The 13148-nt window shown below is 59.7% G+C and overlaps 1 protein-coding gene across 1 annotated transcript in view; it reads left to right on the forward strand.

Moving 5' to 3' along the window:
* The first annotated feature begins 1784 nt into the window (after window positions 1–1784).
* The window catches only part of KCNQ4 (potassium voltage-gated channel subfamily Q member 4), a 58985-nt gene continuing 47621 nt past the window's right edge, over window positions 1785–13148 (forward strand). Inside the window, exon 1 of the mRNA XM_027968433.2 lies at window positions 1785–2098. Coding sequence (XP_027824234.2) covers window positions 1785–2098 — 314 coding nt within the window. The remainder of the gene's footprint in view (window positions 2099–13148) is intronic.

Genomic DNA, 13148 nt, shown 5'->3' on the forward strand with positions numbered 1-13148 from the left:
CAGCTACTAGGGAGGAAGAGGCATAACCTGCCCTGGGGGCACCAGGCTCTGGCCCCAAGGACAGCCAGAGAGATTCAGGTTAGACCCCAAAGGCAGTCCCTGTCTTGCAGAGGGAAAAGGGTCACTGTTGGGGAAGGGGTACAAGCCGACTGCTAAGCCCAGTCGGGGACCCCCAGTTCCCTGCAGCCCCCTCTTTGCCCGCCAGCAGCTCTGCCTCTCTCCCTCTCTCTCCTTCCCCCACTGGCGCTCAGCAGATCAATGCTGCCTTTGCTGACAGCTGAGAATCGAGCTCTCCTTCCCGCCCCCTCTGCCGCCCCTCCCGCTCGGCTCCGTCCCCCGAGATCCTCCCGGAGGAACCGGGAAGAGTTTGCTGCGGAAGCGCTTCACCCTGGGGCAGGGCCTGCGGAGGGAGCTGCTGTTGGGGCCGAAGCTTTGGTCGGGAGAAGAGGGGAGGAGGATGGGGAAACACAAAGGACCACCGCGGGCGGGACCAAGGGGGCTAACGGGAATGAAAGGGCCTCCCCCAAAGCTAGAGAGAGTAGGTCAGGCACCAAGAACTTTCTAGCGGGGAAAAGTCTCGCCGTTTTGGGGTGGGATTCTGTGAACCTTTGCAAGGGGGTCGGGGGGAGACCGTCTGGCCTCCGCGCAGGTTCAGAGCCCACCTCCTAGCACCCGTGTGCCCTGAACCGTGCCCTGGCCCGGAGAAGAGGCAAGGTTGCGCTTCAGACCGGCTTGGCGCGGAGCAGGCCCCTCTGATCCGAGGAGACTTTGGGGGCAGCGTGGCCTAAGCGAGGCTCTTCCCGCAGCCTAAAGGGAAGGGCAGAGGTGCGGTGGGTGGGAGGGAGAGCAGACACACCTGAGCCCCACAGTGCTGCGCGCGCCGCCACACACTGTGCGGGCACGCTTAACATCTCGCACCACGCGCACCGGCGCAAGCCGACGGGTCACACCTCGGGGACACTGCCACCCTCAGCGGGCGGGACCCTGCACAGCCATCCACCTCGTGCCCCCGCCCCGCCCCTCCTGACCCAACCCCACCACCTCGAGGAGCCGCAGCCGCCCACTTGGCGCACACAGCGGGCACGTCTGCATCCACTCGCACCCAAACTCCGCGGGACGCGCGTCCCCTCCGCCACCGCGGCAGCGAGCCCTCGCTCCGGCGACCACACCGGCGGTGTCCCGCCTGCCCCCAGCCCGGCCTTCAGGTCCACGCAGCTCCGCGAAGCCCGGCGCGCTGCTCGCGCCCGCAGGCCGGCCGGCCCCGGCGCTGCCCCCGGGGGCCGCCACCACGCGGTCCGGTCCCCGCCCCGACTCGGCGGCCTGCGCGGCGGGGGCGTTCTCCCGCCGCCTCCCCGCGCGTCCCCTCCCTCCGCCCGGCCTCGCCGGCTCGCTCGCTCCCTCCCGATTTGGGAAGGCGGCCTCGGGGCGGGCGGGGGCGGCGGGGGCGGGGCGGGGCGGGGGAGGCTGACATGTGAGCGGCGCGCCGGCGGCAGGTGGAAAGGCGAGCGGCATGGAGCGCGTAATAAGAGAGTTGGAGTCGGAAAGAGCCGCCCCAGTCGCCGGGGAAGCGGGCGGTCAGCGCGGGCTCAGTCGGCCCCCCGACTCCGAGCGCCCGCCCCCGGCCCCGGAGCGGCCCCGGCCCGACCCCTAACCCCCGCCGACCGCGCCCGCCCCGGGCCGCCCCGCCGGCCCCGGGTCCGAGCCATGCGCCGCTGAGCGCCCCGCGCGCGCCCCCAACTCCGGATCGGACCCGGGCCCCGGCCCCCTCCCGCCCGGCGCCGCCCATGGCCGACGTCCCCCCGCGCCGGCTCGGCCTGGCCCCCCCGCCCGGGGACGCCCCCCGCGCCGAGCTGGTGGCGCTCACGGCGGTGCAGAGCGAGCGGGGCGAGGCGGGCGGGGGCGGCTCCCCGCGTCGCCTGGGCCTCCTGGGCAGCCCCCTGCCGCCGGGCGCACCCCTCCCAGGACCGGGCTCGCGCTCGGGCTCCGCCTGCGGCCAGCGCTCCTCCGCCGCGCACAAGCGCTACCGCCGCCTGCAGAACTGGGTCTACAACGTGCTGGAGCGCCCCCGCGGCTGGGCCTTCGCCTACCACGTCTTCATGTGAGTTTGCGACCCAGCCAGCGCTGCCGTCCCGCGCGGCCCCTGCTGGAGCCTGGGCCCAGGGGGGAACGGCCGCCCCGCCCTGGCTCCGCCTCCTGGCCCCCAGCCCCGAGGCCGGCCGACCCTCGTCGCTCTGCCCCCAGATCTGAGCCCGCTTTCTGATCCCCCTCAGCCTGATCCTAATCCCCGCTCTCCAAGTCCTGACCCTTGCCTGACCTGGCTTCTGACCTCCCCCACCTCAACTCCTTATTTCCACCCTTTCTCCAACCCCTGCTCCTCTGTTCCAGGTACTCCCCACGCCTGCTTCTTGTCTCCCATCTCTCTTCAATCTGGAGCCACTAAAGTGTGGCTCCCTTTTTTCTCTTCCTCACTTCTGTCTTCCAGTGTCCCAGACACAGAGGACCCTTTGGCCCTCCTACACTGTCACCCTCTCCACAGCTCTGTAGCCGCAGTAGGTTCCTACCTGGGCTCCCCTCAGAGATGTCCCTCTCCAGGGACGACCTCCACCCCAGCCCAGGACTGGCCCCCAATTATAGGTGTTTGGGAGTCCCCTTGAGCCACCGGAGTTCTGACACTGGCGTGTGCTGACTTCTGTGAGTCTTCACGCAGTCTTCCCTTCCACCCTCAACTTCCCCGTGGCAGCAGTGGGCTATGCCGCCTGCCCTGTGGGCTCTGCCAGCTAGCCTGCCCAGCTCCCGGGCCGCACCAGGGAGCACCAGGCCTGGCTCTGAGCACCCCCAGGGGAAAAGAAAGAGGAGAGGGGTAGGTTTGGAAACACCCAGGCTGCGGGCCCCCTCCTCCCCCTCACCAGGCTCCTACAACTTTCAAAAACACTGACCCTTCTTGGATGTAAAGAGTGAATTTTGGCAGCTCAGAGTTCTGTCTTGGGGGACGGCCTGGCCCAGCCGGGAACATGAGAGGCCCGGCAGATATCAGTTGAAAGACTGGGCCTGGCGCTCGGACGCTCAAAGGTGCCCGAGAGAGAGACCTCTGGTCCCTGGAAACTGTGCCGATACGAATCCCTTATTGCTGTCCCCAGAGAGGGCCTTCTGGTCTTAGGGTCTCCTGGGTGGTCCCCTTGCCTGTCCACTGGACTACCCTACAGTCCTTCTGCCTGTCTGACTGTCCTTCTGCCAGAGTGAGTTTCTGTCTGTGTGTGAGTTGTCCTGTGCCTCCATCTCTCCTGCTCGTCCGTTTTCACCCCTCAGTTGACCTGTCCAGTTATCTGTGTGCCTGTCTGTTTCCACCTGTCTTTGGTCTGTCTTTCTGCCTGACCCACTGCTGCCTCTGCCGAGTCCTAACTGGCCCACAGAATTTCCGACGGGAGGGGAGGAAATGCTGGGAAAGGAGACCCCTGACTACATGGAGGGTACAGGAAGGGAGCTCTTTCAGCCTGCATGTTCCCTTTTTTGCACCTCGGTGCCAGCCTGCCGGGGATGACAGCCATGGCTTGGTGCAGGGACCTCGGGTGGGCCAGGTAGGGGTGGGGCAGAGAGTTGAGATTGCTCTAGACATGAGGCCAGACTTAGGGTCAGGGTCAGTGGTTAGGAGCAACCCAATCCCCAGTGCCCATTGGGAGGGCCTGGGTGAATTTTTCGCTGCAGAGAGTGCTGTTGGAGTGCTACGGGTTCTGTGCTGGGGTAGCAGGGACAGTGGCATCGGGCATGAGGGGCAGGGGACTGCTAATTAAGAGCCTCTGCGTTGAGATGCCCTTGCCCACCCTACAGCCTGGGTGCTCGCAGAGTCTGAGACACTCTGCGGGCTCCACTTGGGACATGACTTTTCCAAGGCAAGGCTGGGCCTGGGAAAGCACTAGGGCTCTAAGGTGGGGGTCCTTCATCCCCAGGCCCGGCCTCTCAGCCCCTGTAAAGGTCACTGGGGGTGAAGGACCCACCTTGTGTCCTCTGGCCAACACTGTCTTCCCCTCCTCTGGAGGGGCCGCTCCTTCCTCTCCAGGAGCTAAATCTGCTGGTACCTTTGCCCCACATCCTGCCCTTTCTGGATGCCAGGAATGCCCTGGCCAGGGCCAGGCTAGTTCTGACCACTTGTCCCCAGGAGCCCAAGGCTGAGGCATCTCTCGGGAACTCTGGGAGATGAAACACGGCATGAAAATGTCCGGATGTTTGGGGATCTCGGGGAACTGGTCATTCATCTTAGAGGTCAGGAACCCCACCTCTTGCATGCTATGCAGTCTTGGGCTGATCACCACAGCTCTCTGAGCTTTAGATCTCTGGGCCATCAGAGTGGGGAGAAACCCCAGCCTTGTGGGCCTTCGACTTGGATGAGCAATGGGTAGGAAAGACTTTGGTGAGCTGCAGGGGCCTGCGGGAGCGTGAGGGATGGATGGTATTATTGGGCTCAGGGGAGGGGGCTGCTTGGGAGGCCTCTCCTGCTCTTGAGGAGCTCCAGATGTGGGGTCACTCCCTGCAGGGTCTTGGGTGAGCCAGAAAGTGCTTCCTACCATTGGACTTCGACCCCGATTGTTCCACTTTTGGTCAAAATCCTTCCCCCATCCCCAGTGACCCTCACAGGCAGCCCAAACTAGGGGAGTCCAGGGTGCACAGGTAGCTAGGAGCCCCTTGCGGGAGATGTGGGCCCTGGTGGGAGGGGCCCCAGCAGGGAAGCCTCTGGGAGAAGGACTCAGAGAGGAGGGAATGGAGGTGAGCCGGCCCTTTCACCCCAGGGCACACCTTCCTCGCACCTGCCAGCCAGGTGCCTCTGGGCTCCACCCAGAACCCACACCGTCTCTGGCCCCGAGGTGTGGGCGATTGCCCAGAGGACCAGCCCTAGTTCTGCCTCTCCTGCCAGCGGCTACAGCCGCTGGGAAGTGGGAACCCGCTGACTCCTGTCTTCTCATTGAGATCCAGAAAGAGGGACTGCTGGCCCTGCGAGCTCTCCCGCCTCCCTCCAGGCCCTTGGTCCTGTCACCAAGCCCCCACTCTCCTCCCCTGGGCCCCAGTCCTTCATTTCAGCCCTCAACTCTTCACAGGCCCTGCTCTTTGAATTTTGAGAAACCACATCACTGCCTATCCTGCTTCTGAGCCCTTGGAAGGGATCTTTGCTCCTTGCTGCCCCCTGCCAAGGGCCACGCCGGCCTCCCTTTTGAAGTCAGAGGCTGGAAGGGGCAAGTCCGAGCAAAGCACCATCTCCCCTCGTCTTCCCCACTCTGCTGCGCTGCTGTGGGACTCTTGCAGCTCCCAGCCCCCAGCTGCCCCGCGAACTTTCTCTAAGTGAAGGTTTACACTCTGTAAACATCCTCCGGCAGCCTTGTCCCTGGGGTCAGAAGCTGTGGGAATGGGGAGGGAAGGAGGCAGCGGCAGCTCCCGAAGCCCTCAGCCTCCCAACCCCGGCGTCCCCCCACCTCCCATCCTGACTGTCTGAGAAAGAACATGGCCAGCAAAGAGTGCCCAGAGACCCCAGGGAAGGGGCCACACATTTTGACAGCCCCATTTTGTTGATGAGAAAACCGAGGCTCTGGAGACCCATCACACAGGAGATCAGTGGCAGGTGCAAGGGCTGGAGCCGAAGACTCCTGCCTGCCTGTGCAGGGCCTCCCTGATGCTCCCTGAGGCTGCCTGGGTTGGCTCTTGAAGTTTGAACTGAAATTGCTGATCACATATGGATCATCAGCTATGTGCCGAGCACCGAGCTAAGCGTCCTCTATAAACCACAGTTGCTGTGTCCTTCAGCAGCCCGGCAAGGTGGGTGCTGGTGTCCTCCTCGTGCTGGTGAGGAAACTGAGGCTCAGGAGAGGTCTCGCAATCAGTGTTGGGGAGCCTCAGCCCAGAGCTGGGGCTGCCCACACTGTCTTCCTCCTGCACCTTGCCTCCAGCCTGCACCCCAGCCCGGGGTTGCTCAGGAGCTGTGCTCCCGCGCCTTTGTCCCTGTGTCCCTAGCACACAGGCAGCGGGGGGTAGGGAGGTGGGCAGTGGCAGGATTTTGTGAAACTGGATGGCAATTGCCCAGCCTCACACATGCAGTCACACTTTGGTTGTGCATGGCAATGGATCTGCACACACACATCCCCTCTATATGCCCATCGGTCTGTCTGTCTTACGCATGCACTCTTGGCAACTTGGACACAGCTGCCCATGGATGTCATAAGAGCACACCTAGCACACACCCAAGGGAAGGAAGTCTACTGCACAGCTGCTCCCACCTTTTCTCTGTCTTCACAGACACACACTTGGGTCCGCGCCCCAGCCTAAACCTCTAGGACAGGGCAGAGTCGGTCCCATCTCTTGAGTTTTCTGCCCCTGCCTGTCCACAGCTGCAGGAGTGCCCTTATGGGTCTGTGTGTGTTTCTTCATCCACCTTGGGCAGCCCCAGACCCATGTGGGAGTGGGTGGCTGACTTCCTAGCACTTTGCCAGCCTTTGCTTCTCCTGAAGGGCCCTGTGGTGCACTGCTGAGTTCACTAAGACACTGAAAGGGGCAGGTACTTGCCCAAGATCACATCTGATGTGTTGGTGGTAGAGCTGTGCCTGGAACCGAGGCCTTCTGCCTCTCAGATCAGGACTTGAATGTTTTTGTTTATTTGGCTGCACCTCACACAGGATACGGAGAAGGCAATGGCACCCCACGCCAGTACTCTTGCCTGGAAAATCCCATGGATGGAGGAGCCTGGTAGGCTGCAGTCCATGGGGTCGCTGAGAGTTGGATACGACTCAGTGACTTCACTTTCACTTTTCACTTTCATGCACTGGAGAAGGAAATGGCAACCCACTCCAGTGTTCTTGCCTGGAGAATCCCAGGGATGGCGGAGCCTGGTGGGCTGCCGTCTGTGGGGTCACACAGAGTCGGACACGACTGAAGCGACTTAGCGGCGGCAGCAGCAGCAGCACTCAGGATCTTCACTGAAGCATGTGGGATCTTTAGTTTAGCTGCAGCATGTGGGATCTAGTTCCCTGCCTAAGGATTGAACCTAGACCCCTGTATCGGGAGCACAGGTTCTTAGCCACTGGACCACCAGGGAAGTCCCAGATCAGGGTTTTAGATACGATTTTTCATCGCTCAGCTGATGAGGAAGATTGCTCCAGGAACTTGGCCTTGCGATGGCGAGAGTCTTGGGGTGTGACCCACGGTTTTGTTCTGCTGTCTTTCAGTGTCAGTCCTTTAGGTTGGCCTTTGTAAGAAGGGAAGTGGAGAGGCTGTCCTGCCAGCCTTCGAGCCCTTCTCTCTCTCTCCTTTCCCCTTCCACTCCTTTGCTCCCTCCTTTCCACATTCTCCTTGGTGGGGGGCGGGGGGTCACTGGAGCATGTTGGATCTCTTATTGTCTATGACCCCATCCCAGCTCCATGGTACATTCGTTCCTTCCATTGAGGAAGCCCTGCTGGAGGTCTAACTTCCGTGTCTGTTGCTGCAGAAATCTATATTTTCAGAATGTAGGAGCCAGGAGAGTTTCAAGAGGTGATTCTTCTTAGGCTGATGGCAGTACTTTGAGTGGGTGATAAATTTAAGGTTCTCAGAGCCAGTCAAGGGAGCTGAAATGGCCTGGGGAACAGGGAGAGAGGAAGGCTCTGCAGACCCAGAGGAGGCCGTGTGGGGAACTTCGCCAGACTTGGAGAAGCCAGCTGGAGGTTTTCTCAGCTCCCTTCCTCTGCCCACATGCACACCTGTGGGTCTTTGGCCAGGGCTGACCTTCTTATGGGCTACGGGCCCGGCAGGGAATTCTGAGTGTCTGACAGTTGTGGGGCTGAGATGGATGAACGGGGGGACTTTTCATTTCCCCAGAGGTTGCCCCACCGCGGGTTAAGAGTATGGGATCCGGGTCTGCCAGATTCGGGTTCATTTCTGGTTCTACTCTTGGCAGTTACGTGTCCTTGGGTGAGTTACTTAACCTCTCTGAGCTTCTGTTTTCTCATCAGAAAAAAATAGGACTCATAACACCTGCCTCTAGAACTGTCAGGGCCAAGTGAGGGGAAGCACCTGAGTATCACCATTATTATGTTGTTGTTGTTGTTGTTGTTGTCATCACGCTCCTCCCCGGGGAGAGGTTTGATGGATGTCCTTGTCAGCACCGTGAGTGTATCTGGGTCTTCCCCAGGACAGAGCAGGAGCTGCATTCCCCTGGGTTGCGGGGTGAGCAGCTCGCACGGGGAGCGGGGAGCCTGAGGACGTGTCTCTGTAGGCGTCTGAGGAATGCTCCGTGGCACTCTCTCTGTTAACCCTTGCAGCCATTACATCAGCTGGGCCCTGTTGTTATGCTCATGCCCACTCGAGGAAAGTGGGGCTGGTGAGGGGACGTCACACACCTGCCCAGGGTCCCGCAGCGAGTGAGATGGTGGCTCCAGGACGCCAAGCTGGGTGCCTAGCATCTCACTGACAGTTCCTTCCTTCACTTGACAAATAGCGTTAAAGAGCATTAACTCTGTACCAGGTCTGGGGAGGCAGAGGGAGACAGGCAGGTCTGCCCCAGCCTGGCGGCGGTGGTGGGGGCTGTCTAGCGAGGAGGCTGTAGAGTCTGTCTGGACCACTGGGCTTTCCTGCCTCCTCTCCCGGGGGCTCCCAGAGAGGGTGGAGGTGTGTGCGTGTCCGTGTGTGTACAAAGAGGAGGGCATCCATGAGAGTGTTACTGCACAGCTGAGGTCAAACCCTGCAGCTAGCCTGGCCCCAGGCAGGTAGAAGTGGAGTTGTGGGACCTAAGGGCACGGGCAGGGAGGGGAGGGCCACCCCCCACTCTCTCCTGAGCATGCTCTTCTGTGGATAGGCACAGGGCATCCCCAAGGAGATTGAGAGGTCTTGGTCCCAGCACTTGCTGGGAAGATGCCTGCTCCCTACTCCACCCCAGGCCCTGAGCCTCACTGTCCCCCTCTATAAAATGGGGCTAAACGGGAAAGTGGGCTGGTAAGGGCTGCCTGGCACAGTGGGACTCTGGATGAATGGGAGGAGCCGCTGTCTCAGACCTTCAGCCTTGTAGGGTGTGGGGTGGTGGGAGTTCTCCAGCACATTCTCCCTGAGCCCCACCCCCAGGAGTGGGCAGCACTGACAAGGGCACTCAAAAGACTGCCCGCCTTCTAGCGGGGACCCTGAGGGGCTGGGAGAGGGTGCTGATCAGGCTTCTGGGGCTCCTATAAAGCCCCCACTGCAGGACTTCAGGTTTTCTGGGCAACTTTTGTCCCTCAGGCAGGATCTGCTTGCCCTGGGGGTTGGCACCTGGGGTGTAATGAGCATGGGAGGGGCAGCCCCAGGCAGCAGACTAATTGAGCTGGGAATCCGTGGGCAGTGCCTGAGGGAGGGAGGCAAGGGAGCAGGGATTCAGCCATTCCTTCCCTTCTGAGATTTGGGGAGCGATGGTTGGAATGGGGTCTCCAGCCCAGGGGCCCTCCCTAATCCCTGCAGGGAAATCTGGGGAACGCTTTCTCCTGAGACTCCTCAGACATCCAGGCCAGGCAGCTGGGGAAGTGGTGGGGAGCTGGAGACAAAGGGACCCACTGAAGCAGGTGAGATGGAGGTCAGACAGCAGGAGGGACTGACTGCTCCACCCCAGGAGGCAGAGTGAGATTCCCTGGGGTACCCTTTCCAATGCTGGGGAACCCATCTCTGGCTGGGTTGGACAAGATTTTCTCTGCTCATTGTCCCTATCAAGCAAGTGGCCCCTCACAATGTGAGGGAAGGAGAGTGGATGGAGCTGCTTGAGCCCCTCTGTTGGGGGCAGGGGAGGAACAGATCAGGCACCCTTGAGCTTTCAGGGAGGGTGGGCGCAGGCTACCTCTCTTCCATCCTTGCTTCCCTGCTGCTCCTCCCTGGGAGCCTCAGGCCCGTCCAGGTCATTGTCTTTGGGTTTATTTTTTGCTGGGCTCGGCTGTCCCCTGGGAGGGGAGGGGTAGGGAGAGAAAAAGGGAGAAGGAACCGCTCTGTCAGCACAATCCCGGCGCCTCTGCTCCTGCCCTGCTTGGCCCGGCTGCCACCCTCTTCTGGAAGAACCCGGCCCTGGGGACAGTGGGGCCCAGACCCGTGTGGGACCACCTTCCCTGGGGCAACACCAGCAGGTCTGGAACAGGCCTTTCTCCCCTCACCCTTCCTCCTGCCGCAGAGCATCAAAAGCAGAAGGGCCTCTGAGCTCAAGCAGGTCATAGCTTCACTTTACAGTTGGGGAAACTGAGGCCAGGAGGAAGAATCCAGCACACCTGGGGCCTTCTCCACCTCCCCTCCGCAATAGATGAGAGTTGTGCTAGAGTTGCTGAGAACAGAGGGGAGCTGCCTGCCAGTTCCACTGTGTCCTCTGAGAGTTGGGGGCAGTCCCTGGTTTCATTTACTCATCTAATCTTCCAGCCTCTGGGGACTGGTAACCATCTGGTGGGAGAGACACAGGATGGGGGAGGAACATATGAACCATGCCTCTCCCCCCTACCTCATGTCCTTTGTCTTCCTTTCTGTTGAAAAATAAACTAGCCCCATTTTACAGATAGGGAAAGTAAGGCCCAAAGTCAACATAGCTAATAAGTTGTTGAAACAGGATTTGAACCCAGGATGTGGCTCCTGGGATGTTGCCCTGCTGCCTCCTTGCTCGCACAGGCCCTTCCCTTGGGCTCTTACCAGGGTTCTGTCAGCTGCCTCCTCCTGCTCCTTGAATATTTGGGGCTCCTGGGGCTCTGTCCTGGGTCCTCTTCTCCATGTACAATTTCTGTGTGAGTGAGGGTGTGTCTCACATACTCCTCTGACTTGGTGCCGGGGTGGGGGGGGTCACCTCTGTGATGACAGCCTCCCACTCTGCAGTTTCATCCCTAAGCTTCCTGTGGACCCCTTGCCTTTTCATCCGCAAGGAACCTCAGGCTTGGCATTTGTCTCCAGATCTACCCTCCCCCTCCCAAGCAGTGACTTCTCTACCCCTAGGGCCCAAGTCAGGAAGCCCTTTCTCAAGCATCCTTGGCTCCTCGCCGAAGAAACAGCTTGGAGTGCGCCCAGGTGTGCCTTCAATACTCCAGATGCTTTTCCTTCTGCCTCAAACTCCCTCCCCTCTCCCGCCCACCCCGTCATCTAGAGAACTCCGATCTTTCCTTCAAATCCCAGTTTGAACCACCACATCTTCTTGGAATCACTGCATGCTCCACCTGAAGCTTGACTGGGGGCCCTTCAGAGACCCCTGAGCTCTACTCACCCACTCTGTGTGTTCTGGGCTCCTCTCGCTGGTGGGGGTTGAGCACAGTTCTTGGTTGGTAATCAGTGAATGTTTGCTGAGCCAGGGAATGAAGGTGACATTGAGGCAGGCTGTAAGGATGAGAAGGGTTTTGCTGATTAGAGAGGAGTGGAAAAAGGACCCCTAGGTCCTCTGGGTGCAGGCAGTGAGCTGGAAACGCTTGTGATTTTTGTCCTGAATGCGCTTCAGGTGGCAGCAAAAGCTAGAGAAAAGGCTTTGAGGTGGTACTCTGCTCCTCTATCCTCTTTGCCCTAGGATCTGCAGAGTCTGATGTGTCCAAGGCCCCGAGGGTCAGGCTATAAAGGTGGGCTTTACCCTGTGGATGATGGAGAGCCTTAGGCAGTGGCAGATCAGGGAGGCACCACTGGCTGGGAGCCCGGGCTTGATTGATCTCTTATCAGAACTAGGGCTCTGCAAACTAGACCACTTACCTCCCCAGGTACTGCTCTGTGGCAGCACTACTCATGTTCCCATTTTGCAGATAGGAAACTGTGGCTCAGAAGGCGGGAATCATGTGCACCAAGTGACATGACTTGGTGGAGTCAGGATTCAAGCCCGTGTTTGTGTGACTCCCAAGCCCAAGCTCCAGAGGAGTCTCACATGCGTCAGCAGACCCGGGCTTTTTTCAGTGACCTAAGGCAAAGCTGAGAGAACTAAGGACAACGTGGTGACTTTTTCATAAAGCTAAACTTATTCCATTTAAAGGACTGTCATTTAGTCTGAGATTATGTCCTTTCTCTTATGAAATGATGGGCCTGGGAATTTTTTAAAGAATGTCCTTACTTGGTGAAATGAAAAAGTTGACAACCTCATGCAGTCCCTAAATTGTTTTTGAAAATTCTACCCTTGCGTGAAATCCCTGAGTCTGGGCGCCATCCTGCGTCCTCCCGCCTGAGCATTGGGACCAGAAGTCTGAGGCGTCCAGGTAGGAAAGGAAGGATTAGAGGGCTGGGGGTGCTGTCAGTCTGCCCTATTTCTCCTGGGCCTCCGGGCCAGCCTGCCCTGGAGTGCAGCGAGGACCAGCCCAGGGCTCTTGCCAAGACTGGTCTGCATGGAGGATGGGGCAGGTCACCCAGGATCAGGGCTTGCCCCTCAGTTAAAGGAACACTGAACCCAGAGTCAGCAGGCTGGGGATTGGTGCCCACCTCTGCTTCTTAAAGGCTGTGTAACCTCAGGCAGGTGACTCAGCCTCGCTCAGGCTCTTGCTTCCCATCATCCATGGAGAAGGACAGTTATCATCTCTGCCTGCCCCCAGCATCAGGTGGCTCACGGACTACAAAGTGCTGTGAGGAACAGGGCCTCCTGTGCTTCTGCCCTCCCTGTTCCACAGCGCACGCTCCCTCTTCTCACCCTGGCCTGAAGAGCATGTATTCCAGACTAGCAATTCCTCAGGAGCCCCTGCAGAGTCGCTGGGGGCCTGGGGCGGGGTGGGGGTGGGGTCTCTGTGACAACCTTACTGGGGCCAGGTTGAGAGGCCCAGAGTTCTAACAGTTTTCATATACTAATGAGTTTCCTAGTCTAACCTGTATGGGGTATGGTGCCAGATATGGGGTATTTTCCACATGCTATTGCACTTCATTTAATCCTTTTCAGAGCCCTAGGAGGTAGGTACTGTCATCACTCTATTGTATAGAGGAGGATGCTGTGCTGTGCTTAGTGGCTCAGTCGTGTCCGACTCTTTGTGACCCCATGGACTGAACCCGCCAGGCTGCTCTGTCCATGGGATTCTCCAGGCAAGAATACTGGAGTGGGTTGCCACGCCCTCCTCCAGGGGATCTTCCCAACCCAGGAATCGAACCAGGGTCTCCTGCATTGCAGACAGATTCTTTACCAGCTGAGCCACCAGGCAAGTCCATAGGAGAGGACACTGAAGCTTAAATGGTCAGCATGTGCCCTGTCACGCAGCCACTAA

The sequence above is a fragment of the Ovis aries genome, chromosome 1 (assembly GCF_016772045.2).
Source record: "Ovis aries strain OAR_USU_Benz2616 breed Rambouillet chromosome 1, ARS-UI_Ramb_v3.0, whole genome shotgun sequence".
NCBI classification, from domain to species: Eukaryota; Metazoa; Chordata; class Mammalia; order Artiodactyla; family Bovidae; genus Ovis; species Ovis aries.